This window comes from Oryza glaberrima, chromosome 2, assembly GCF_000147395.1.
Source record: "Oryza glaberrima chromosome 2, OglaRS2, whole genome shotgun sequence".
Classification (NCBI taxonomy): Eukaryota; Viridiplantae; Streptophyta; class Magnoliopsida; order Poales; family Poaceae; genus Oryza; species Oryza glaberrima.
The window spans coordinates 33987376-34014561 of NC_068327.1; the positions used below are offsets into that span (position 1 = coordinate 33987376).

The following is a 27186-nucleotide window of genomic DNA, read 5'->3' on the forward strand; positions in this document are numbered from 1 at the left end:
TGTGGCAACTTGATAAGCCTCATCTTGGCAAGCTGAAAAGGAGAAAGTGGAACCAATACTCAATAAATTAAAGCACTTTGCTAATCTTACCTGCTTTCAAGACAGGGACATCTCCATAAGACATACGTAATCTCTCTCTCTCTCTCTCTCTCTCTCAAGGTGCATCAAGTACCAAAAATATGCATTTAAAAATAGTGTGAATTAGGTTCGCTTCTTCTCTCTGAAGAGTTTCAGAAGACTTGTTGGAAAATTTGTGTGTGAGAGAGAATCAAAACAGAGTATATAAAAGAAGGAAATATAAGTACAAATTAATTGATACATGTATACATATTTCTTGGATGATGCCAGAAATCTTGCATGTGATTTTAGAGGAGGAAATTGAAAGAATGTGAAAGCCATAGACAATTGCAGCTAGATATGCAAGGACGGCAGTTGGAGTTGGAAGTTGGGAGCTGTATAGTACAAGAATATATATATATATATATATATATATATATATATATATATATATATATATATATATATATATATATATACACACACACACACACACACACACACACACACACACACACACACGATGCCACCAATCTATAGTGCACTTTCAGTGTATTGGTGATGTAGCAAATGGCATGGCCGGCTGCTCTACTGCTACTGCTACTCTTATTGCTCTACTGTACCAATATATCAGCACATGTTTGATTGATGTTCCTCTTGCCTACCAATGGGGTGGGGCCCACATTGGAAGCTTGCAAAGGCAACTAACAAAAACCATATACTCCATAAGCTAATTACACTAGTAGCTAGCACTATTGGACTACTAGTACATCTCATAATTAATTAAAAAAAAAGTGCACTGCTAGCTACTCGATCCACTTGACTCGATCATACCCTGCTTAATTAGCTAGCTACCTTACTGGTTAGTCAGTACAACTCACCAGATTAATCATGGAGCTCCCGTGATTAAGTCAGGTCGAAATCAACCCACACGACGAGCTAATAGCTGAAGAACTGTATATATAGCTAGTAATCAGATGACACCAGCTAACTAACGGTGTTTCTTTATGCAACAGATTAAGCCATACAAATCATGTACTAGCTAGCCCTATTAGCTTCAGAGTATACCAACTGATGATCAATTAAGCTAGCCATCAGAACGAAGAAGCTTTATTTGGGCAACCGCAAGAACTCAAAGCCATGTGGCAATAATGTCAACTCCTCACGTTCTCTATCTCCGACCCCAGATAGATCTTTTTATTCAAAAAGATAAATCTCTTTAATTAATTTCTAGTTTTCTTCGCAGTTTACTTTTCTTCTGTTGCAGAAAGACACATTTTTTTTCTTTTTTGCGAGGACAGAAATTAAGGCTGAATTTTTGGTCTACTTACGCAAACTAAGAGTACACAGCAAAATAGCTAGCTAGTACTGCATATATACAAGACGTGCACTTCACCAATGGCATATATATCATCTTACTGCAGAATATCATTGATCGATCGATCGTTGCTGCAAGATGGTACCGGCCAGTTGGTTAAATTATAAATAAAAAAGTCAGTAATAGCTAGCTTAATTAGCTCTTTGATCCAGTCATATATGTACCTACGTGTACCAAGAATATTCAAGACGTACTACTCTGGTACGTTCAAGACTAGCTGCAAGATACACTCTCTAGCTTGCTAATTAATTAATACGAGTATAATTCAGAAATCAGAATAAAAATCGATCACTGATAACATAAATATCAGTCTAATCTTTTTAGATAAGGATTTTCATTAACTCGAGAGTAGTGGTACTGATCAGTAGTGACATATATACAAGGAGAAATTCATGGTGTACTGCATGCAAATATATACGCGTCTTAATTTAATTTGCGACAGATCGATCTATCGGTCGACTTGCATACTGCTTGCATATCTATCTAGCTTAGCTTAATTATTAATTCAACGCATATTTATTCAGCAGGCAGGCAGGCCAAAGTACGTACTTAGAGGAGAAGATTAGACATGAGTGATGAGATGCCATGCCGTATAGTATAGATATATATAGAGAGATATGATCGACCAACAATAATCTATATGCATATGGATCATATGCATGCATGCATGCATTCTGCAGGTAAGTATATATTCCATCCATCCATCGATCCATGATCTATAGCTAGCTCAGCTCAGCTCATCTGGCCGGCCTATATGTTCGTCTTGCTGTCAAATTAATAAAAAGTAAGTACATGTCACGGAAAGTATCGCCTGCCTGCCTGCCTTTTCACTTCAGCTACCTTACCTCTGCAGCTGCAGCGATCGACCACTTGGATACACTTGCTGCCTACTGCAAACAACGACTGATTTTTAATTAATTTGCAAATTAAACACCTAGCTATATGGAGTGCACCTTAATTCAGAACTGAAATTTTGTTAGTTCAGCTTAATTTTTGCAATCAACAATTAATAGTGCAGCTTATGGATATATACACTACATTAATAAGGGGACGGCTGGGATGCTGATGACATGAACAGTGTGTATAGTTGGACATGCAGTGATCCAAATTGCCCAATTTGGAATATCAAGTGACTTCTTGCATAAGAGAAGGAAAATATCAGCACTCAATAGATAGATATTCACAAGTACACACACATGCAGGGGATCATGAAAATTCTGACTTTAGGTCTAAGTACGAAAAAAAATGATTTTCATCGATCAACACTAATATATTAATTAACTTTAGTGGTAATTGAAGATGCATGCATGAGATCCACTTCAGAGATCGACTAATTAATTGATTAATCATATAGTATATGTTATTATCTCCTTAACTTGTTGCTCATGTATATATGCTAGTGCAGAGCTGAAGAGGATCACAGCATGCATGCACACTGCAGCTGGCTGTGGCTGCAGGCTAGCTTGCAAACAAAACAAGCTCCCCTGCAGGAAAAGCACCTGATCCGGCCTAATTTGCATCTTTCATTGCATATGCTGATATGCATATGCCCCTGTGATTAATTTACTTACTTGATGCTGGAGAAACCAACTAATAAAGCATACATACACACACATATATCCAAGGGCAAGCAACTAATTGAGCAAGACAGGCCAGTAGTGAAGCTAGGCAACAAACTGAAACAACTCACTCTTGCTCATCAAATATATATATATATGCCAATTATATTAATTAATTTGCCCAACTCTCACTCATACTGATACTGCTAGCTAGTAGCAGCTTGCATTGTTGGCTAGCTTCCAATTGTCTTTTGCTTGCAACCCTCTCAACTCCCTTGGCAACTTTGCCTACTTCACTATCTCTATCTTTATTGCAGCAAGGCAGCTAGCTACTATAGCAAAGCCCAAAAGGAAACGTATGTACTAATGTACACCACTACTTGAAACTTACCAAATTAATAAATACAATTAACGTACCAACACGTATTAAGAACAAACAGCAGGCGTTAATCAATATTTAATTTCTCCCCCGAGATAAATTAACTAATTGGAAGTGATGTTGGCAGTGCAGTGTCCGAAAGGGAATAATATTGCATCAAAAGTATATAAACAGATCATGCTTTATATGTACAGGGATATTTAATTTTTGCAAACACTGCCACTGAACAGAAGTGATTAAGTGATTAAGCTAGCTAGCTAACTAAGCTAGGATACAGATCAATTTTTTTAAAATAAAAAAAGAGAGAGAAAGGAATAGTTGAATAGTACGTAGCCGGCCATTACATTGCACCCACTCCCTTCTTAATTTCCATGAGAAGAATGGCAACGAATTGCATTGCCACCATCTTCTTTTTTTCGTCACATTTTCAGACAACTTTCCACCACTCACTCGTGCTCGCACACTCTCGATCGATCACACTCCAAGTGGCGGCCAAACTTTAATAATTTCTGGACAAAAATTGATCTCAAACTTGATTCATTTTCATATGTATAAATGTCAATCAATCCCTATGTATGTATGTATGTATAGTTAATCTTACAGAAAAGAATCGAAAGAATCAATAGTATATGTTACAGTTTCCAGCTTGATGTACATGCCAAACAAATTTGTAAGTAAACATGCATGTTTAGTGATTAATCCCCCAGAAAAAAATTAAGAAGAAGAAGTGAAAAAAATGATCAATTGATCAGTGTTAATCACGAAAAGAATTCTTGAGCTTAGCTTTGCTCATGTCATGTCAATAATGGCAGCCGACCAGCGCGGCGGAGGCGGTGAGCTGCAGAATTGGCTTCTTGCCGTCGTTGAACTGCCCGCCGAGAGCCAGGAGCACCGGCGGCGGCGGCGGCGGCGGAGGAGACACGGACTCCTCGTCGGACGGCGCCGGCAGGTTGAGGTCGAGCTCCAGGTTGATGCCCGTGCTTCCCTCTTTCTTGGTGTCCGGGGCGGTGGCGGTGGCGGCGGTGGTGGCGGCCGTGGTCGCCGCGCGCTCCGGCGGCGCGTGCAGCGGCCGGTGGCGCCGCATGTGGCCGCCCAGCGCCTGCCCGGAGCCGAACTCGGCGCCGCATATCGAGCACTCGTGCACCCTCAGCTTGTTGATTATGCTGCCGGCGGCGGCCACGTTGTTCAGGCTCAGCACGGTGGTGACGTCCGGGACCACGACGGCGTCCGCCTGAGGCGGCGGTGGAGACGGTGCCGACGGCGTCGTCGTCGTCGTCAGCGGCGGCTTGGACTTGACGACGATGGCGTTGGTGTTGGTGACGTTGTTAACGTTGTCGTCGTCGGCGCCGGGGAGGCGAGGCTTCTTGTGGCTGGCGCGGTGGCCGCCGAGGGCTTGGAAGGTGGGGAAGCACTTGTTGCACGTCTTGCACTCGTAGACGTAGAACCCGGCCCTGACGCCGTCCGCCGTGGTGGCCGCCTCCGTGTACTTGCGGCTCGTGTACCTCTCGCTCTTCACCACCACCACCGGCGGCTGCGGCGGCGGCGGCGCGGGCGCGGGCGCGGCGAGCACCGGAGGCTGCGCAGGCGGCGGCGGCGGCGGCGCTGGCGTGGACGGCTTGGAGTCGACGACGGCGGCGCCCTGAGCAAGCAGGATGAGGCAGTGCGCCATGTCCTCCTCCTCGGTGGTGGTGCTCTCGGAGGAGGAGGCCGGCGCCGCGTGGTGGCGCGGCCTCTTGGTGCGCTTGCGCTTGACGAACCCGGCGTGCTTGTCCTCCACGGACATGGCGACGAACGCCAGAGCGCGCTCTGTGTCGGCGTGATCGGTGGCTTGCATGGCGATCGATCGAAAGCAAGAAACGATGGATGGAATCGAAGTGGAGAATGAATAGCAAGTTTCGATCTCTTTGCCTCCTTATCAATGGAGGAGAGGAAAGAGGAGTAGGAATGGCAAAAACCTAGCCTAGCTACCAAGCTGCCTTTGCTTCTTCTTCTTCTTCTTCTCTTCTTCTCCTGTGATGTGTTGGTGACTTTGGATATATATGTGTCTTCTCTTCTCTGCAAGGCTTTGCTGTTGCTTTGCAACTCTTATAACCTTCCACTCTAGAGAGAGAGAGAGAGAGAGAGAATTAATTAGGGAGAGAGAGAGAGTATGTGTGTGTTTGTGTCTGTGGTTTAGTTTAATTAGGTGGTTAATTACAGCAGCTAGCACAGGTGCATGCTATTGTTAGAAGGTGTAAATAGGCAGTATAGGAGATGGAGCACAAGAAGAAAGGTTAACTGGTGGCCAAGGAACGGGCACGCCGAGAGTGTGTGTTAAAAGGCTCCCTCTTAATTACTTGTGGACGATTTTGATGCCTGGCTAGCTCCCTCTACTAGCTGCCTTTTAACTTCGTGTGCCAAATATGTTTTTACATCATTATTAGACACCCTTAATTTAGCCCCTTGCTTGTTTTCCAAATGCTTAATTACTTACCCTCTTGAATTAACCCATCAAAGTGTATGTGTGTGTGCGTGAGTGAGGATGAAGCTGTGCCTACTCAACTATTATACTAGTATCTATAGTTAGCATAGCTGTTGTTTTCTTTTTGTGATGAATTCAAGTAATATACTCCCTTTGTCGGCTTCATTTCTAGTATTTTTCAGATAAATTAGTAATGATGAGAAATAACTATGGTGCCTCTTATTCATACTCCTGGTTGTATTTACTAATTAAGCTCCAATTAAATGCCTTAGTCTGATTGGTTTGAACCCTTTGAAATCTAAGTTTTTTTATGGGATGAATTTTAAGCACCAGAAATTAAGTCTTTCTGGAACGGAGAGAGTAGATGGAATAGATAGAGGGAGCTAGGTGACAACATGTTTGCCACTACTAATATATGTGGACATGGACAAGAGATTGAAAAGGATCCAAGTAGGAGTGGCGAGTGAGTAATTTGTGCGTGGTAACAGGTAGGCCAAGAAAGAAAAGAAACCATGCAAGCAAGCCCAATATTCCCTGGGGGATGATGTGCATGTTTGGATGTGTGATTCCTGGGGTGATAGTGTCACACTGCAAGGCTGTCTTGAACCACAGGAGAAAAAATACTCTGCTTTTTGATCTGCTTCTCATGACCTATATATGGTTCTTTCTATTCCTTTTCTTGTTTTAATAATTAGTATGCCTTTAAATTTAGTAATAAAAGGTATATGTGAAAGTCCACCAAATTGTTTGATGGTTCTTAATAATTGAGATCTTTATTTACATGGAGAGTAGTCTTTGGCAGCAATTCTATGATGAAGCGCTAATAGACATGAACAGCTAGTTTTGCTTGGCAGTTGGCAACTAAAATTAGGAGGTAGTGAGGTAGTGGTGGTGCAGCTGCAGCTGTCTCTACTCTCCATTGGCCACACAAAAATACCTGCAATTTGTTGTCACTTGTCAAGTACTCACTTGCATGTATCCCCACATACACACAGTACTTTGATTTTTCTTCCTTTTTTTTTCTTGTGAACAAACACAATTGTTCACCTGTTCTTTGATTGCATTGCATTGGCTAATAATAATAGTCACTTGCTTTTTAAGCTAAACCAAAAGCTAGCAAAATTGACATGTTCTGATGCAAATGGCACAGCTACATAACTAGCTAATTAATTCGATTGTTCTTGATCTCTCTAATCTGATACCCTAAGTAGTTAGTGGTCACACCAGTTTTGTATGTGATTTTTTTTTTCATTTCTTAGTTCACTGGATCTCACTAGCTTAGATTTGGTTTGGGCGATACTAATAGTTGCTGCTGCTGTGGCTGCACTGTCTCAATCAAGTAGGTCGTCCTCAAATTTAATTGCCACACCCTAACCACTGTTCCCGTACAATGTATTTGTACACGATGCGCGTCTACTTATCGCCTAAGAACCATACAACTTTCATACATACAGTAAACACTGACGTGGCTTAGCTGATAACTCAATTAACTACACCAAAGTAATTGAGTAGTTATACAATGCATATATCTAAATAGCAAACCTTAATTTCATCCAATTTTAATCCTTCAAGTTGAAGAAGCTAGTAGTGAAGACGATCTTTGTGTTATTGTGTGAGATATAAGTCAACGAGTGATCGAGGGAGGAACGGGTGGTGACTGGTTAGTAGCTGATTAATAGATGATTCTTGACGTGATGAATTGTTGTTTGTCGTGTGGGGCAACAAGGAACTTCATTAGAAAAAAGAAATAGAGTTTAATTAGTTTGGAGACCAATGCCAATTGGATATGATGCTGTGGTGTGGTGGGGGCAAGCAAGGCATCAGTTGGAAGCTGGTCTAGCTTAGCTAGATATAGCTTCCTTTCTCTCTCTAACACACTTCCTCTCTCTTTGGATCTCTCAACACTACACATGCATCTACACTTGCTGGTCACTCACTTGTTCTGCAATCCAAACTACCGAGGAAATTAATGATCAGATCAGTGGCTGCTACCTGCCTTTGTTTTCTCTTTGCCATACTTAAGCAGTGCAGAAAAGATAAGTGCCCTTGAGCTTGCCATGATCCTGCCCATGATTGGCAATTAGCCAAGTTGTCCCTCATGTGGAGAACCCTAGCTTTAAGGATCTAATTAGTGCATGCAACGCTAGTTGGACAACTAGTACCCCTGAACGTGATCACTTCTGTTAAGCTGGCCATTATTTATCCAAAAGATTAACAAATCTTTGTATACACACGGCAAGCCACCTATCCTTCTCTTAAAAAAAAACAAAAACTTCTGAGAGCAGCTCAAATGTGCTGAGAGCTGATGTCATTGCCTGATCAAGTTAGCAAGGTAAGTTAATTAGAGAGTGCATGACACTCCTCTGGATAATAAAGCTTTAAGCAAGATTTGTTACTAAAACCTTGTGTGCTTTTGCCCTGGCCAAAGTGCTTAGTAGCATATTTCAAGTCACTATATAGGGATCTGTACCAGCAGTGATTCGGGCACACACCAATGAGCCTGAGTTGGGGTGAATTAAGGAATCTGCCTGCCTGCACAGACCAAAAAGAACACAAATAATAAGTGAACAGAATAAAATCCAGGAAACACACAGTGGATTGGAATATACTAGAAGTGATGAAATGAAATATGTGGTGCAGTTGATGGACACCCACCAAGCACACATACCATACCAGCCATGGATCATCCAGCTGCCTGCATATATTGTTAAGTAGTAGTAGGATGGAGATGAGCTGCCTGACTGACCTGGCTCAAGTGGATGATGAGTGAAGCAGTAGTGGGACACTCGACAGTAGCAGCAGCACCATCCACAATCCATGTATAATTAGCAGGGGGATCACTGGCTGCAAGTGACTGGGCCACCACTCATCACGTCATACTCATGCTACTAGACAAGAGAGATCCAGTGAGACCACCAGTATAAACGACGAGATGATCACAAAAATTAAGGACTGTTCAGATGATTATCATGATGGACGGAAAAAAGAAGAAGAGAGAAAAGAGGAGAAGTGTGACAATAAATGGAGAGACGAGATTCACTCCACATGACAACAGCTCCCCGAAGGATCCCAAGCAGAAGCAGCAGCTGTATCGTGCTGTCTGTCATGCTTGGAGAACCGTTAATCACGATGCATCATCAGGTTTAGGCCTCACTGACAGAGTGACAGACATGTCTTCTCCAAACAAACCTGCAGGCCCTCAAGTCAATTACTGGTAGTTGGTGTTACTACTAAGACGTACTTTGTGGATACACATGGCAATTGACACTTGTGCAGGGTAGCAAGGAGGACATAACCACACTTCCAACTTCCAAGCTAGGATGGGAATAATTCAATATGTGGCAGGATGATTCTTCAGACTTGTTGAGAAGCCATTGATCCATAATATGCCCCTGCTGATGGAATTGTATGATTGCCCCAAGTTAAATTAGTGGCGTGGAGTGAAGGGAGAGTCAATGCTTCATCACATAATAGATTGCTGTGGCTGCCACCTTAAGAGTGTGGCAAGTGTTGGCTTTGCTCATGGGCAACCACTCCTCACACACTGATTGGTGGGCAAACCTTATTCCGATGCCATGTGCTAGAATCATCTTTTGTTCCGTCTCAAGTCATGCCTCCTCTTTGCTTCCTGGCTGATGACTGCATGTTGCTAATTAAACTCAACCTCACACATGTACATTTTCTAATGATGTGGTACAAGTATGCACCGCCCAATGGTCCAAGAAACTTAACCACCTACTGCTGCTGACGGACACAAGCTTAATTGCTTCCAACAGATGCTTCTCCACTGGTGCATTAACTTAAGTAGTTAACTAAAAGTTCTCCAGCTCCATCAGTTTGCGTCTTCATCCAACGAAATGGACGTCGCCACGGTAACAACCAACAATTATTGGGCAAAAGTTAATTCTCACTGTCCTGTGAGAGATAGGGAAAAGAGGAAAACTGAGAATGAGCAAAGAGAATAACAAAATACTCCAATGCCTTGTACTAGCTACTAGCTCTTTGGAAAAAAAAAATCCAATGCCTTAATAGGCCATTGGTTTCTGAAAATAGTTAGTATTATTTTGGTTTATTTCCACTGTTGCTATTAAAAATCATTTATAATACTGTCGTTTGATTAGTCAACATTAATGTAAAGCTAAAAAAAGCTAATGGCCAAAGCTATATTTCAAAGACCACGAAAAATCGAGAACATCAAATAGAAAAAATAGGGAGGGAGTAATAGCTAAGTATTATCTTACATAAAGCAAGGAGACCGGAACCTTCAGGTTGCTCACAGCCAGTAGTAATTCTCCGTTCAGTACAACTCTTATCCAACAGTACAGGAAAATAGATTCCACGAAAAAGAAATGTGGGTCCCTGATAATGACTTGTAATGAATGTCAGATAATATCCGAAATAACCAGACCTTAGATAATATAATCCCTAACCTTTCTTTGCCATTCCTTTTGGAATAATAAGTCTGGAGTCTGGGATTTGATTGAATCGACCATATAATAATAACACAGTGGTGCATATACAGCTTTAGCGAAGATAAAAAATGACCTGATCCCAAAAGTGCATCCACAGATTCTCCAAGATTCACACAGCAGTGAGTATGTTATGATGGAGATCAAATTCAGATTATCACCAGAGTTAACATGCTTGCCGAACTTGCAAGGTTATAGTTAGTTCGGTGACCGGCCAAACTATAATGCGTCTCTGGCAAGTTGGCCATCACTCACTCTCTTTGTAGCTCACTGCTCAGCTGATGAACACTTTTTGCTCGCACCACTGATAAGTAATGAAGACATCACCTTCATGGCCAATACTTTCTGCTGCAACCCAAGTGATGCTTCCAAAATTAGCAACTTTGGTAGCTACAGAGTCCCTGTTTATCGCACGCTTATCAGTTATCACATTATGCTCACATTTACAAATCTGCCACTGAGAGTATGTACTGCCGTACTGGCACTTAGTTTGCTAGCTGCAAAATGCAAATTGAAGAAAAAACTGTATCTGTGAATTTTCTTTCTGGTAAGAGAGTCGATACCATCATGACCCACCCCTCTAAGAACTAACATATCAGAAATGCATCCCTGGTTTCAATTCAACAGAAGGTCATCTTCTAGGCGCACAGTTGCCGTTCTAGACCATTCTATTGCCCTGCAACCTTTTCACTCATCTACTCATAGCTATCAACATATATACTATAAAGACATCGGTGTCTTGAGGCAGAAATTAGAATATCCACAAAGGATATCTAACCATTTTGCTAGCCACAAAAAACACACGGTGTCACATGTCCACACATAATCAGCTGAGCGACTAGTGTCACTACACAGAGTGAAGTGGCTCTCTCTCCTCTCACTCCCTGCCACTAGGGAGCTGATAAGTGGCAAAAGTAGTAAGTGGTACTAGTAGCAGTAGCAGGTGTGGCACCAGAGCAGCAGGAGTACACGCTGAGGGTAGCAAGGGACAACAACAGGTAGCACCAATCCAAGCAGTAGTGGCTGTAGTGAAATTTGGACACTGTACGAGCATCAGCTTGTGGAAGCGAAGGAAAGAAAGCCTTTTTTCAGGAGAGGCTGGGATTGAGGCATATGAATGGTACCGTATTCGGTGTGACACTAGAACCAGAGCGTTCCCTGAGTGCGACGCTGCAACCAATCTCCTGCACTCACTCAAGCAACTTTTTTGCAAGGCCAGCTGATCTGCTTGGTCCCTGTGTTGTGTGCATGTGAAGTGTCAAAGTGTGAATCAGTGGAATCCATCTTGTGCACTAGGTCATCACTTCACTTCACTTCACTTAACTTGTGGCCTCATACCGGTCTCGTGACCACCACCATCCCTCTCCTTTTTACAACCATCCTTCTGCTTAATTTACACCTGTATTGTAGGTAAAATCATATTGTATTTATTTCATCTCTCAAAGAGATGATGTATTTATTTCAAGTAAGTAAACAAGAAAGAAGGAAATATATGTGTGAGCTTCCTAATTTCTACATAATATGCAAGCCTCACCCACTATAAGCCGTTGCTTGTCTATAAAAATATATAAACGGATAAGTCTGGGACTGGGATGGTTTGGTCTAGTCTGCCTACTTGTGTAGTAGAGGATTGTGCTCTTCAACGCAACTTGCTGTACCATCAACTTTAGATATATGCCTTTGGCTTGGGATGGATGTGTCGTGTTGAGTTGAGTTGAGTGGTGCTGCTCCTCTCGTCAATCTGTGGCCGCTCTCACCTTGGCTTACTACTACTTTATAGTCATTTCATATTTTTCATCCTGGGTACTGCAGGTGTTTTTTCAGAATCAATAGCCTCTAATCTGCACAACAAGTTTCATATACTCCTCTGTGAATATGTCAAATGACGTCTAAGGTGCTTTCAGCATCTTTGGTCAAAATCCTAGGGTGAAGAAAGGGGTAATCAGAAGTATTAATTGATCACCATCTTTTCTTCCCCCCATTTTTAAGATAAGATCACAAGTCCAATCATACTAGTAGTATACGTTTTTTTTTTTGTGTGTGTGTGTGTGAGAGAGAGAGAGAGAGAGGGAGAGAGAGAGGGAGAGAGAGAGCATAACGAAACTTGGATGCATGGGCCTCAAAGGGGGAAAAGAGCAGGCCCAGATTTAAAAGCCACTGTCAAGAACTAAGCCCAGCTCAGCTCGTCGATCAGAAGCTTTACAACCTAGAAGCTTTTCTACAGGCAATCAGCGATCTGCATGTACGGATATACCCTAGAACTAGTCAACTAGAATGGGAGGGACCAAGGGGTTTTGTGGTTCACAAGTCAGTTACTCTTATCTGGTTTTAACAATTATTTGTGTGGGGTCTATGTAGTCTGGGCACAATTGGCATTTTCGCATGGGCTTCATCTGGCAAGATAAAGACCAGGTGGAAACAGCAGAGTGAACAAATATTAACCCACATAAAAATCTAAATGTCATCGAATAGAGCATGCTGTGGATCAAACATGGCCAAATACATGGAAAGCTTTGGATGACTGAATGCACAGAACAGATAGAAGTAAACATACCTCCTTTTTCCTTGGCTTGGTAAATGTTTTGTGCAATAACCTGATAGGCACAAACAATATCAATGAAGTTAACTTCTGTGTTCATATGAACTTGCAGCAGTACATGCACAAAAATTGGTTTGATCACCATCTTTAATATCTCATTGCTTAAGCAGTGACCTGGAAAAGTATCACTCCCCCTCAGTATACTGACCTTGTATTGGCCATAAAGAAGTGAATAAAATTGCTGAAGTCCGTTCAGCCAATTCATTTTTGGTCCATTCAAATACAAAGACATGAACTGGAAAATTTCATATTGTTGCAACAAATCTGAAATATTTCAGCCAAGATCCAAATTACATGGTATGGTGTTAGGATGATAACTTATCCTCTGCTTTTACTATGGCAATGTAGGCACACATATGCACAGAAAATACAAAATCGCTTCTTTGTAGCAAAGTGTTGCGAAAAAACATTTTAACTTTGAATAACTGTACCCCTGAGTATCAATGTTTGTTATGTGGAAAAACATTGCAACTAAATATTTCATAAAATATATTTGGTTTTGTTTTTCCTGGACTCCACATTCATGATACACCACACTACCACCTAATTCAACACAAAACAAATGTGTAAGAACCAAACAGATAATCCACTTATAGCTGGTTCATTTTGTAGGCAAAGAAACTAATATAGAGTAACAGACAAGATAAGTTGTCATATTTCCCTTTTTTTTCTTTCCATTCAGTTCAGATAACAGTGAAACCATATGACACCAAAAATGGGGTTGGTTGGATTAGATATTACACAAAAACATGACTACCTGAAGAGTTCAGCTGTTATCAGGACTCCACCAGTCCCACTGATAATCCTGTGGTCCAGGCCAGGCAACACAAGTATGCAAAGGTCTCCACTGCAGGATCATGAACCATCTTCACTATCATCAATTATGATCCAGCTAGGCATAGGATTTCAAAGCAACTCTGAAATGCAATGGCAAAACATAAAGGACTATAAGGAAAATTAAGGTTTTCACAGGATCACAGATATAACCAGACCTTCATGGAAAAAGAACAGCATCTAGTAAAGTATGACCTGCAATGCAAGATTGACCCTGGATATGGCAATCTTTGATTGCTAATAGCAGATTAGAAGTTCTCAACAAAAAAATATAGCAAAAGTTCACCTAGCAGCTGTTGTTATGTTTAAATATGAAAGGGATCTTCGTTTCAAAAAATGTCCAAAGGCTACTCATGGTGCTACAAACATCATCACTTTCCTCATAGTACTAGAAAATTATTTGCAGTAAAGAAAAGAAATATTTTTGCAGGTAACAACTACTTCATAGCAGAAATTCAAAAGACATCTAGAAGGCCCAAGTGGGCAGAAACCAGTAAAGCATCATTTTTGGCAAATAGAATGCCCAAGTGAGCATAAACCAGCAAGGCATCATTTGGCAAATCAATGTGTAGAGTTCCACCTCTCCAAGACCCCAACAACAAATTGCATAAACTATAAGAATATTTGTATTTGTACCTGCAGCAACAATTATTGCTAAGGAGTTCTTAGTCTATCCAAATTTAGCACTGATATTTCAAAGAGCACAGTATTTTCTTTTCCAACTGGAACATCTTTTCCTCCATCTGGGTTGTGGATGCAACTGTGCAAGAATGTGTGCAGTGTAACATGTGTTACACATCCTTTAACCTCACGTACATTTAGTTTGTAGTAAATGGTACTTGCCACCAAATCATTCTCCAAGTGATGAGACTGCCCGGCCACTTACATTTCTAGATGCACTGAAGCAGTATATTTCCGTAAAATATGTATTCTGGGATTTCTGCTCTCTTGCAAGATCATACCTGCCACATTTCAAACATGCCACCCTATGAGATTACTGCAACAAACTTTCAGAGAGCCAAAACGCTTGTCGAGGATTAGACAATAGAATCATTCAATCAGCACTACTGACCACCCTGACAAGATAAAGAAACATCTATATCTGGTAGATAAGAGACCAAACTTCGCATTTTAAACTCTGTAAAGGTTTTTAAGTAAACGTTGAGCTTGCCATGTCATTCCTGGTTTTGAGAATGCTCTGCATATAATACTAAGAGTGCCTTTAGATGGACTGAATCCTTTTTCTTTCATATCTTTGAGACATTTTTTCACCTCAGTTCCATTTCGAATCCTTGACCATCCACTTACAAGGATATCATAAGTACAGGATGTAGGATGAACACCTCTCTTTTGCATATCCTTGAAGAGCTCTTTAGCTTGAGTCATCATTCCTGCTTTAGTGAAGTCACTTATAAGAGCATTATAAGTGCTTACTTTAGGAACAAAGCCCTTTCCCACCATTTCACAATACAATCTCATTGCTTCGACTTTGTTGCTTTGTTTTCCATGTCCTGTAACCAGTATGTCATAGGTGAGATTATTGGGTTCAAGCCCACTCTTCTCCATCTCAATGAGCACGGTGCCTGCTTCTCCGATCCTTCCAACAGACTCAAGACCACCCAGAAGCGTGTTGAAAGTAGCTATATTTGGTGAAATGTTTTGGTGAAGCATCTGAGCATATGTAGCAAATGCATTATCTAGATGGCTGCTCTTGCAATGACCAAGAATAAGAGCATTGAATGTGATTGTGTCTGGGGCAATTCCACTCCCCAACATTTCTTCCAGAACAACTGTGGCTTTTCTTGTCATGCCATGGTAACACAGAACTTGCAAAAGCGTATTGTATACGGTGATATCAGCATGAAGCCCAGCATTCATCATCCATTCATGAATATCCAGAATCACATCCAACCTCCTGCTTTGTGAACATGCTTGCAAAACCCGTCGATGAGTCAGAGAGGATGGAGAGAATCCAGCTGAGACCATCTCATTTAGCAAATACTTTGCCTTCTCCACTGCCCCAGTCCCAAAGAGACCAGCAACCAGTGTGTTGTATGTGATGAGGTTAGGCTTTATGGAGCTCATCTTCATTTCATGAAGGAGTTTTAGAGCTTTAGCAGTCTCTCCTTTCCTGCAATGCGAAACAATCATAGTGTTATATGTTGATTGATCAGGTTTTAATCCCATATTTCTCATCTCTGTCAAGAAGGATTTTGCTTCCTTAAACTTCCCAAGCATGCAAAGGCAATTGATAAACACATTATAAACAACTGCATCGGGCAACATGTTTCTGTCCATTAACTCCTGACCAAACTTAAAAGCAGTAGGCATGTCGCCTGCTTTGACGAGCCCATCTATTAAAGTGGTATAGTTTACGTGATCTAGTGACAGGCCACTCCCACTCGCATCTTTAAACAATGCCATGGCTTCCTCTATTTTTCCGTTCTGTCTCAAACCATTCACCAGAGAATCAACAATGAATTTATTTACCTTGACACCCTCACATAGCATGTCATGGTACACCTCAAGAGCTGCATCTTGCCCTTGGAACTTGAAGAAACCATCAATAAGTGTTCCGTAGGTCACCACATTTGGATTGATGCCCCTTTCCTTCATCATCCTCTTATACTCAGTTGCTTTGTCAAGCAATCCTCTTTTAACAAAGCCGTTGATGACCGATGAGAACGTAACAACATTTGGACTGATCGATTTCTCCTCCATTTCCAGCAACATCTGCTCTGCCTCATCGACGTTGTGAGCTTTGCAGAGAGCGTCGATCAATACAGTGTATGTAACACCATTGGGGGAGAGATTATCTGAAAGAGCAAAACGAAGTGTGTCCTTTACTTCATCAGTCTTGCCTTGTTTACCCAACCAGTCCATCAAAGCAGTATAGGTGACCAAATCCATGACCACGCCTCTAGAAACCATCTCCCCCAACAGGCTGAGCAACTCCTTGCCCCTCCCAGCTTTCGCCAGCGAGTCAATAAGCGTACAGTAGGTGACATGGTTCGGCGCAGCCCCAACCTTGTCCATCTCCCTGAAAAGAGCATACGCCTCCGAGAAGCGGCCATCCCTACAAAGTCCAGCAACGAGAGCGCTAAGCGTGACCACATCCAGCAGCACTCCATTCCTGACCATTCCCTCATACAAATCGAATGCCTCCTCGACCCCTTTCGTCCTACAGTAGTACACAATGAAGGGTGTGTAGGTCGCCACATTCGGATCAACCCCTGCCTCCTTCATCATGTCCAGCACGCCCCGCGCAGCATCAACCTGGCCGGCGCGGCAGAACCCGGCAACCAAGGTATTGTAGCCCACCACATCCATTGGCAGCCCCTGTGCCGTCATCCTGTCGGCCACGGACAATGCTGCGGGCGTGTCCCCAACCCTGCAATATCCAGCAATGAGAGTGTTCCAGCCGATGACATCCAAGGCGTGGATCCCTCCGCCCCTGTCGGCCAGGGCCGCCGCCGCGTCGACCTGGCCATTCCTGCAGAGCCCAGCGAGCAGAGTGTTGACGGTGACCCCGTCGAACGGCACCCCGCGTTTGCACATTTCGGCGAGCACGGCGGGGGCATGGGCATGGTCGGAGAGGGCGGCGAGAAGGATGTTGTAGGCGACGGTGGTCGGGCGAGAGGAGCGGAGGAGCGCGATGGCGGGGCGGAGCAGGCGGAGGCGGCAGTGGGAGTAGAGGAGGGCGTTGAGGGAAGCGGGGTCGGCGGGGCGGAAGCGGATGGCGGCGGCGGCGAGGCCGGAGGTGGCGAGGGCGGGGATGAGGCGGCGGAGGAGGGGGGCGGGAGGGGAGGGGAGGGAGGAGAGGAGGTGGGAGGCGGCGGAGAGGCGGCCGGCGCGGAGGAGGGCGATGGCGAGGGAGCAGAGGAAGGAGGCGTGGAGGCGGAGGGTTTCGGATTCAGGCGGGGGCGCCATGGCCGCTGCCGCAGACCACCACTAGCAGCAGGTCGCTGATGAGTAGTGAATTTTTTTCATTTTTAAATTTTTTTCTTTTAATATTTACGGAAATAATCTATCGGCGCAAAAAATTACAAAAATAGACCCTGCCGCCCTAGTGGAGGGCGGCACGCTGACGTGGCAGACGGCGTCTCAACGACGCCGTCTGCCGCCGTCTGCGAAATTTGCATTTAGCCCCTTGCCGCCCTCGGCAAGGGGCTAAATGCATTTTTCGCAGCCCTAAAGAGCATTTGGCTCGTACATTTTTTTTTTATCTGAGTCCCTTGCCGCCCTACTAGAGAGCGGTAAGGGAGCCAGATGCAAAAAGTACTAGGCCCGGGCTGGCTTTTTTGCATGGAGGCCCCTTGCCGCCCTAACGAAAAAACCCTCCCTCTCCCGTTTGCTGTCACCGCCCATCCCTCCCCCGTTTATCACGTCAGCTTGCCGCTCTAGTGGAGGACGGTAGGGTCTATTTTTATAATTTTTTTTTTGCCGATAGATTATTTCTGTAAATATTAAAAGAAAAAAAATAAAAAATAAAAAAAATTCGATGAGTAGTAGGGCTTCTCTCTGGGCTTCTTTCGGGCCTGAACGCTTAAAGCCCGAAACCAATAGTGGGCCTTTTTAACTCTCGCGGAGTTGGCCAGTAACCTGTTGATGGGCTGGACCTTGGCGCTGACGAGAATGGCCCATACTGTCTTCGGCCTAGCCCATAGCACTTTCAGACCAAAAAAAGGAAGACTAGGGGAAAATCCAAATGCCCCCTTAATTCACTGGTGTTTCTATATTTTCCCTTACAACTCAAATTCATGCACAAAACTCAATCCAGGTCAATTTCTCTTCTAGCTTTCCCCTGATATCCCGTTTTCATATATTTTCCCTAGTTATTTCAGTTTCTAGTGTCCCATAGACCTCCATCTTTTCGAGTTGAAAACTGGATATGGCAGAAGTTTGAAGAAAAATTGACTCATATGAGTAGGGGAAGTAGAAATGCAAGTGATTTCTAAGGGGTATTTGGATTAGGTCCACCTGAGAAGCAGAGTAGAGCTGAAATTTTGATTGCCCATTTGTTGATCAGCCACGATCAATTCTTCAATTCTGAAATTAAATTTTAGGGTTCATTTCGATTATATTCTATCGTGATCGATCTATCACTTTTAATTTTTAAACTACCAATAGCACATGTATAAGAGTTTTATCCATATGTTTTTTTATCAAACCTATCCAATCTAAGGCTCCATTTGAACACTTGTTTAGCTTTTGCAGCTCCTCATTTACTGTGAGTATGTTTCCTAATCTGTTAGACGACATGTTCTTTGCAAAAGCTTTTTATATATATTTTAATTTATAATAGTTAATACCTGATCGATCTGAAATTGTGAATGGGGTACAGTAATAAACCTGATGATAAATGTGGTGTGTGCTTGTATCTGAAAAAAGTGAAGAAGGCCCGGTGACATGAAAAATGATGGGACAGACAGAACTAAGATGCATGGTCGATGGAAATGTGAAACTGATCCATTATTATTCCAGCCGAGATCTATCGCATGCAATTGTAGACCACTTTATCAAATTATTACCGACAGTTAGCTCTTCACAGTCTTCATGTGCATGCATTGCTGTTCATTATCTAAAACAAAAATGTGCATGTCGCGTTGAGTTGATCGATCACAGTACAATATGCATGCATTACGCATGCTTAATTTGCCTGCCTTATGCATGCATGCGCTGTTAACTTTTTTATGATCTTCTTTTTCTCTGATCCGTGTGCTAATCGATACAGTGTATGACATTTGTCGTTTGTAAAACGCACGTGGTTTATCTTTGTACTGATCTGTTGGGTTTTTATCGTTTTGAAGAGAAATAAAACATAGCCGCATGTACTCGCTCCGTCCAACTAAGAGGCAAAAAAAATTGAATTCTAGTAAAAGGTCCCCCCACAAAAAAAAAAGAAGAGAAAAAACGGTACGATGTTATATTATATTACTACCACAAAGATGCAATATATAGTACCGGCTGGAGCAGTAGTAAGAAACTATGGGTTGAACTCTTAGTGACTAGTGAGTCAAATTTTAAACTCTAGAATTGTAAATCTTTTTCAAATGGAGAAAGTATATGAGAATGTTTAATTAAGATTCTAACATGTTGAGTTGTGATCCAAATTCATTTGTACTTAATAAAGGCCAGCTTCTGCCGTAGTGGAGCGGAGGCCCGTCGCCGGGAGGCTTGGGCCCCATCCCTTTTGGGGTTCCACCATATATATACCTCTTGTAAGCCGCCGTGCGGCGATGTAATCTCACCCCAGATATAGTGAAGATATTTTGCTGGCTGGCGCCCGTGGTTTTTTCTCTCCTGTTTTGGGAGGGTTTTCCACGTTAAATCTCGTGTCTTCTGTGATTGATCTATTGTTCTTTATCGTCTGTTCGCTTATCGTTTCCTAACATAACAGATGTATAGCTGCTCCAAATAATTCGACTTATCGTTTCGATTCAAAGAAGTTAATTGTAGAGTTTTAAAAAATAAAGTAAAAGTTAAAAGCTAATTTTCTATTAAATGCTTATCAAAATATAATTAAAGGTTTCCCGAACTGACCGTATATTAGCCACGGACAACATGGCAGCCGACAAACTATTATTAATGTGATCATTGCATATGTACGTCATATATATATATATTTATATTTATATATATATATATTTCAAAATAATTAATCTCAATGTTATATTAAAAGAAAAGTAAAGGGAAAGGGAAAGGGGCAATATAATAGAGGCGGTCAAGCTAATTAAGGTCGGTAGGGAGGACCAAGTTAAGTGATGATCACCACGTGTCAACGCTGACCGCGTCCATGTCAAAATCATCCGCTCACCACTAGTAGAACCACTAGTAGTGGATCGATCGCTTCATTCAGATAGCCAGCCGCCCAGGCCAAGTTCCACTTTAATTTCATCCGTTTTTAGTCATGCATGGCCATGGAAAATATATAGCTTGCGTACTCCCTTTAATTTGTTACGTGGAATATATATATACCTACTAGAGAAATATGACACATCACAATTTAAACATGTTAGTACACACATCACAGTACTATAAAATTAAACATTGTAGTACGAGATATGATATATCCTACTAATATAAATCTAAACATACATCTTGAATATGTATTTCTAAGATGTATCACATATCATACGTATTAGGTTTGTATTTATGGGATAGAGGGAGTAAGAACCTTGTTTGTACTAAAATAAATTCACTTTTATACGGTTAGATTTATTTATAAACTAAACTTATTTTGGAATATAGGATATACATCCCAATTTAATTATGTAAACTATAGTATACATATTAGAATACGTACGTGGATTATATTATATGATGGGGAAGATAGATTTTTTTTTTAACTTTTGTGTTGGACGTTTTAAAAAAGAAGAGTAGTTTTATTGGGATCATCAGCCACGTTTGTTTTAAATACTGACTCAAAACAATATCTTTCTGAAGGCCGTTTAGTTCCCAAAATTTTTTCCCAAAAACATCACATTGAATCTTTGGATACATGCATGAAGCATTAAATATAGATAAAAAGAAAAACTAATTACATAGTTATGGGGGAAATCACGAGACGAATCTTTTAGCCTAATTAGTCCGTGATTAGCCATAAGTGCTACAGTAACCCACATGTGCTAATGACGGCTTAATTAGCCTCAAAAGATTCGTCTCGCGGTTTCTAGGCGAGTTCTGAAATTATTTTTTTATTCGTGTCCGAAAACCCCTTCCAATATCCGGTCAAACGTCCGATGTGACACCTAAAAATTTTTATTTCCTCAACTAAACACACCCTGATTATACCTCCTGAGGAGGACCATATATGCGGCTATAGAATAATTTATATAGAGTACTTCCAAGCACTTTGTCATTTTGCTACTAGCTAACTAAAATATACTATACTCCCATATTTTGGGCACGCGACCCATATGCATGCACACGAGTGCATACAATTCTGTGTTTTATTTAACTTTTGGTCAACTAGCCGCAACTCCATAAATTCGGTCTGAAATAGTAGCGCGTATATATGATCGTCTTCAACATACAATATATAATTACCCCAAAAAGATTGATCTATACCAAAAGATTGAAAAAAAAAACACTAGAAGCTGATATCTGTGACGAGCGCAAGCATGGCCGTTAGGGTGACACGAGTGATCGATCGATCGAGTCATCGAGAGCCTGAGCATGCACGCATGGGAAATGTTTAATTTAAACTGTATAGTAGGCAGCTCAAAAAATCCATAAAAATTAAAAAAAATACAGATAAAAATACATATGCAGGCTATTCGTACTAGGATTGTTGGACTTGAGTTGCCGGCCAAGTTTTGGAGGCGCCGCAAATCTCAGAAGTATGAATTGAAAGCTGCTGCCTACCAGGCTACACAGTTCTTGCGCTGCCTCTTTCACATGAGCTATCTTAATTAATTATTCGTCGCTACAGTCTCTGCCTCCAATTTCATCTAGAAGTACGTTGCTGTCCTAATTAACATATACTGTACGTATATAATTATATGTGCAATACTACTCCATCCACGATTGACTAGTACTGATTGACATCATGAAAAAGATCATTTGTGTCATATGTTAATATGCATCATGCCCCCTTCAATTAACTTGTAAATTATATATGTGTGACTGACTAATTAACATGCATGGCTGGAGTCACAAGCAGTCCACTGACCAGTCATAGAGATTAGTCATATTATCGGTGAACTTTAATTTAATTAAAGAAAACATGGCTGACAAAAAGCAAAAACGGAATTAGCAAACAAGGATATATTCACTGTTAGAAATACTAAAGCTAATTGGAATGCATGCATGTTCTTCGCTTTGAAGCTGCCACTACTATAGCTTTATGCGATTTTGACTAAGCTTAATTAAGTTCCCGAGGCTCGAAAAACTTTTGAATTTGGATGCCAAAGTGGTATACATATATACTCCTATATAGCACGACGACTAGGACTTTGTTTTTTACGGAATTTAGCTTAATTTGGAAGCTAAGCGCGACTATATATATAAGTACAAATCAAACCGCAACAATAGTTTATTGATTAATCAATCGATCGCGACAAGTGACTATTAGAATCTGGAAATATAATATATTGACGTACAGAAACTAAAGCAGATCGAATCTGTAACTGTTAGATATATATGCTGTTTGTTTGCGTGATAAAATTAAGTATAGCTAATCACCTCCACATGTCATGTTTAGCTCGTTCGATTCTCATATACTACCTCCGTCCCAAAATACTCGTCGCTTTGAGTTTTTTTTTATAACTTTTGATCATTCGTCTTATTCAAAAAATTATAGAATTATTATTTATTTTATTTGTGACTTATTTTATTATCAAAAGCACCTTAAATATGACTTATCTTTTTTTTATATTTACACCAAATTTTCAAATAATACGAATGATCATATGTTGCATGAAAAAAGTCAAAGCGACCACTATTTTGGGACGGAGATAGTATATTACTAGGCACCATTATCGATCTGTCTCTTTTACTTTTCTTTTTGTTTTATTTCCATAATAATATATTTGCATGTAATCAACATTGAACAATTGAGCATTAAAATGGTGTAACAATAGGTGTTGGTGCAGCAGAGAATCAATTGATAGTACACAGTGGCAGTAGTAATTTCTTTTTTTTCATAAGAAAGCTCGAGGAGTACTTTGTAACCGAAAATGATGCCAGTTTTTATTTTGTCAAAATACTGACCCTTAACCACAAACAGAAGAAATTAATGATCCGATAGAGGACTATATATATTACTTAAATAATTAGCCTCTCTGCACCACTGGGACGCATGCACATGACATTATATATCGAGATGCAGAATAATAATAATAAGAAAAGTTGAGTAGTACTTTTTCACATACAATTTAATGATTTTTTATTTTTTCACATACAATTTAATAAAAATAAAAATAAGAAAAGTGAAGGAGTACTTTTTCACGTAAAACTGATACTAGTTTATTTTGTCATAGTACCGATCGAGACTTGTACGTATAATGAAAAGAAAAATAGTTAATGATTAATATTACAGGAGTACTGTACTATATATCATAATGATGAGAAATCTCGATCGGTACAAAACGGGGAACACATGCATGGAGATATATCTAGACCAACAAGTACGTACAGAAATAAACTTCTGTCGAGGATGTACTTGAACATGAATGTTTGCTTGATATTGTTATTTAGCTATATTTTAGAATACTTTACAAATGGAGGGATGAATTGCAAGTACACCCTCTAATTTAAATTAGATTAAATTAAACACATGGTGAAATAGGAATAGTTAGGAAGCTAGGCAGCCGTAAATTAACCTAAAATGTACATATTGATAGAAGCAAGGCATAGTCATTTATGCGTAAAGGTAGGCACCGACGACTACAGTAGACGAAATTTTGGGGGTGGACGGAGAGTTAATTATTTTCCGTTATATATTCGGTACATATATAGTTAATTAATTTTGTGGCGGTTTATATGTATATATATAAATAAATAAATAAATAAATAAATAAATAAATAAAGGGAGATGCCTGCAGTATGAAATAGGCAAAGGGAGGCGAGGAGAAATACGGCATGCATGTTGACCGGAAGGCATACACATACATATGCAGAAAAAGGAAGGACGGAAAAGAAAAGATGCATGGCGGAAAGGGAAAGGCCCGATGAATGGGAGGAATCATATATTCCATCGATTAGAGCAAGTTTAATAGTAAGTTCAATATCAACTATCAATTTATTTTAGAATCAACATATATAAGTACAGTAGAATCAACATATATAAGTACAGTAGTTGTAAGGTTATTTTTAATTTTTCTTCTCCTCTCTTTTTCTCTCACTAATGTATTTATATTAGAGCAGCTAATAATTAACTGTTGTTGCATGAGAGCCAACACGTACGTTTTCTTTTATATATTTTTTCTTTTACATAATAAGTTTATAGTGTGCTTATACTACCTCATTGTATTATGTTTGCTCTTAATTAAGGCATTAATTAAGGTGGACGGAGAATCGGAATGGATTGATGCGATGCCTCCACTGGGGGAACCTCCCTCTTCTCTGGATGCTTTTGCTGTGCCGGCGCCGCGTGGTTCTTCGTTTCGTTTGTCTCTCCATCTCTTAATTCCTTACGTTGACCATTATTTAAGCCTCAAAATCATCTGTAGCTTAGCTTGTTCAAGGAGGCCGCGTCCCGCGTGCGTGCGTCTGTCGCGGTCGCGGTCGATGCCATGCTATGCTAGCATCACCTGTCAAGCACGCACGCATGCAGTTGATCCAGTCAAACCCCACAATACATAGGCACTAGCTTAGCTTAGCTTATTACTTAATTATCCCATCCTCCTAATCTCCTCAGGCCTCAGCTCTCCATCCATCTATATATACATTAACACCACAACACCCCTTCCCGCTCATACCATCCATCCAACCATCGATCGATCACTTCCAACTTATTTTCTTTAAGAGAAACAACAAGCTTAAGCTAGCTAGTTAGTCATCTTGTTAATTTTGGCCTCAAATAGGTCTAGAATTCATCAAGAACACGAGCTAGCTAGCTGCACTGTCTCGCTATATATATATATATACACTGCTCATATGGAGCTAGTGGTGCAGGCTTTGGCGGCCGCAGCTGCCCTCCTCGCCGTCTTCTTCCTCTCCACCTTATACCTCTCGCCGGCGGCCACCGCGCGCCGCCTCCGCAACGCCGGCTTCCGCGGCCCGACCCCTTCCTTCCCGCTTGGGAACCTCCGCGAGATCGCCTCCTCGCTCGCCTCCAACAACGACACCGACGAATCCAACACCAAGGGCGGCGACATCCACGCCGCCGTGTTCCCCTACTTCGCGCGGTGGCGGCGGGCGTTCGGCAAGGTGTTCGTCTACTGGCTCGGCACGGAGCCGTTCCTGTACGTCGCCGACCCTGAGTTCCTCAAGGCCGCCACCGCCGGCGCCCTCGGCAAGCTCTGGGGCAAGCCCGACGTGTTCCGCCGCGACCGCATGCCCATGTTCGGGAGGGGCCTCGTCATGGCGGAGGGCGACGAGTGGGCTCGCCACCGCCACATCATCGCCCCGGCCTTCTCCGCCACCAACCTCAACGACATGATCGGCGTGATGGAGGAGACGACGGCGAAGATGCTGGGCGAGTGGGGCGACATGGTGGCGGCGGGGCAGAGCTGCGTCGACGTCGAGAAGGGCGTGGTCCGGAACGCCGCCGAGATCATCGCCAGGGCCAGCTTCGGCATCTCCGCCGACGACGACGACGCCACCGGCGCCAGGGTGTTCCACAAGCTGCAGGCCATGCAGGCGATGCTGTTCCGCTCCACCCGCCTCGTCGGCGTGCCGCTCGCCGGCCTCCTCCACATCCGCGCCACCTACGAGGCGTGGAAGCTGGGGCGGGAGATCGACGCGCTCCTGCTCGACATCATCGAGTCGCGGCGGCGCCGAGGCGGCGGCGGCGGGAAGAAGAAGAAGAAGACGACGTCGAACGACCTGCTGTCGCTGCTGCTGGCCGGGAGCGAGGCGAGCGCGGGGGCGGAGAGGAAGCTGACGACGCGGGAGCTGGTGGACGAGTGCAAGACGTTCTTCTTCGGCGGGCACGAGACGACGGCGCTGGCGCTGTCGTGGACGCTGCTGATGCTGGCGGCGCACCCGGAGTGGCAGGCGGCGGTGCGGGAGGAGGTGGTGGAGGTGGCCGGCCGGTCAGGCCCCCTCGACGCGGCGGCGCTGGGGAAACTCACCAAGATGGGGTGCGTGCTGAGCGAGGTGCTCCGGCTGTACCCGCCGTCGCCGAACGTGCAGAGGCAGGCGCTGCAGGACGTCGTGGTGGTCGCCGGCGACGGCGAGAAGAAGGTGGTGATCCCGAAGGGGACGAACATGTGGATCGACGTGGTGGCGATGCACCGGGACGGCGAGCTGTGGGGGGAGGAGGCGAGCGAGTTCAGGCCGGAGAGGTTCATGAGGGAGGGGGTGCAGGGAGGGTGCCGGCACCGGATGGGGTACGTGCCGTTCGGTTTCGGGGGGAGGATCTGCGTGGGGCGAAACCTGACGGCGATGGAGCTCCGGGTGGTGCTGGCCATGGTGCTCCGCCGCTTCGCCGTCGAGGTGGCGCCGGAGTACCGCCACGCGCCCAGGATCATGCTCTCCCTCCGTCCATCCCATGGCATCCAACTCCGCCTCACCCCCCTATGCTAGCTAATTAATCATATTATTCATAGTTAATCACTCAATTATGTTTTGTTTGTGCATGCATGCATGCAAAGGCAAAGCAATGCATCTGCATGCGTGCGTGCGTACGTACGTATACTGGTGACCAGTATACATGTAGTCGTATATACACTAATACCATGCATGAATTAATACTAGCTAAAGCTTGATGCTTTAAGCTTTAAGCTGAGCTGTGTCATATGAATGAATAATTGAATTGAATCGATCTGCCGGATGGTTATTA

General features: G+C 42.6%; 3 protein-coding genes across 9 annotated transcripts; 1 reads left to right on the top strand and 2 right to left on the bottom strand.

Annotated features, from left to right (window-relative positions):
- Positions 1-3893: 3893 nt before the first annotated feature.
- Positions 3894-5460, bottom strand: LOC127761932 (zinc finger protein ZAT5-like). Its single transcript, XM_052286268.1, has one exon. The coding sequence runs from the start codon at positions 5205-5207 to the stop codon at positions 4173-4175; it is 1035 nt and encodes a 344-aa protein (XP_052142228.1). The 5' UTR covers positions 5208-5460; the 3' UTR covers positions 3894-4172.
- A 2545-nt stretch (positions 5461-8005) lies between these two features.
- Positions 8006-17666, bottom strand: LOC127763656 (pentatricopeptide repeat-containing protein At5g14770, mitochondrial). 7 transcript variants are annotated; one of them, XM_052288425.1, is made up of 7 exons: positions 14373-17666; positions 13660-13819; positions 12858-13016; positions 11428-11702; positions 10076-11345; positions 8581-9749; positions 8006-8366 (listed from the first exon to the last, which is right to left on the bottom strand). In XM_052288425.1, the coding sequence occupies exon 1, from the start codon at positions 17664-17666 to the stop codon at positions 14868-14870; it is 2799 nt and encodes a 932-aa protein (XP_052144385.1). In that variant the 3' UTR covers positions 8006-8366; positions 8581-9749; positions 10076-11345; positions 11428-11702; positions 12858-13016; positions 13660-13819; positions 14373-14867. The 7 variants fall into 7 exon arrangements, with proteins under 7 accessions (XP_052144385.1, XP_052144384.1, XP_052144383.1 ...); XM_052288424.1 differs by having other exon boundaries at positions 10076-10193; positions 10265-11702; XM_052288423.1 differs by having other exon boundaries at positions 8006-8149; positions 8237-8366; positions 10076-11702.
- Positions 17667-25173: 7507 nt separating this feature from the next.
- LOC127763658 (cytochrome P450 714C3) lies at positions 25174-27168 on the top strand. Its single transcript, XM_052288430.1, has one exon. The coding sequence runs from the start codon at positions 25338-25340 to the stop codon at positions 26928-26930; it is 1593 nt and encodes a 530-aa protein (XP_052144390.1). The 5' UTR covers positions 25174-25337; the 3' UTR covers positions 26931-27168.
- The last annotated feature ends 18 nt before the right edge of the window (positions 27169-27186 follow it).

Excerpts from the sequence above, each read along its gene's own strand:
- LOC127761932 (XM_052286268.1), bottom strand. The coding sequence starts at position 5,207 with ATGCAAGCCACCGATCACGCCGACACAGAGCGCGCTCTGGCGTTCGTC.
- LOC127763658 (XM_052288430.1), top strand. The coding sequence starts at position 25,338 with ATGGAGCTAGTGGTGCAGGCTTTGGCGGCCGCAGCTGCCCTCCTCGCC.
- LOC127763656 (XM_052288428.1), bottom strand. The coding sequence starts at position 17,666 with ATGGCGCCCCCGCCTGAATCCGAAACCCTCCGCCTCCACGCCTCCTTC.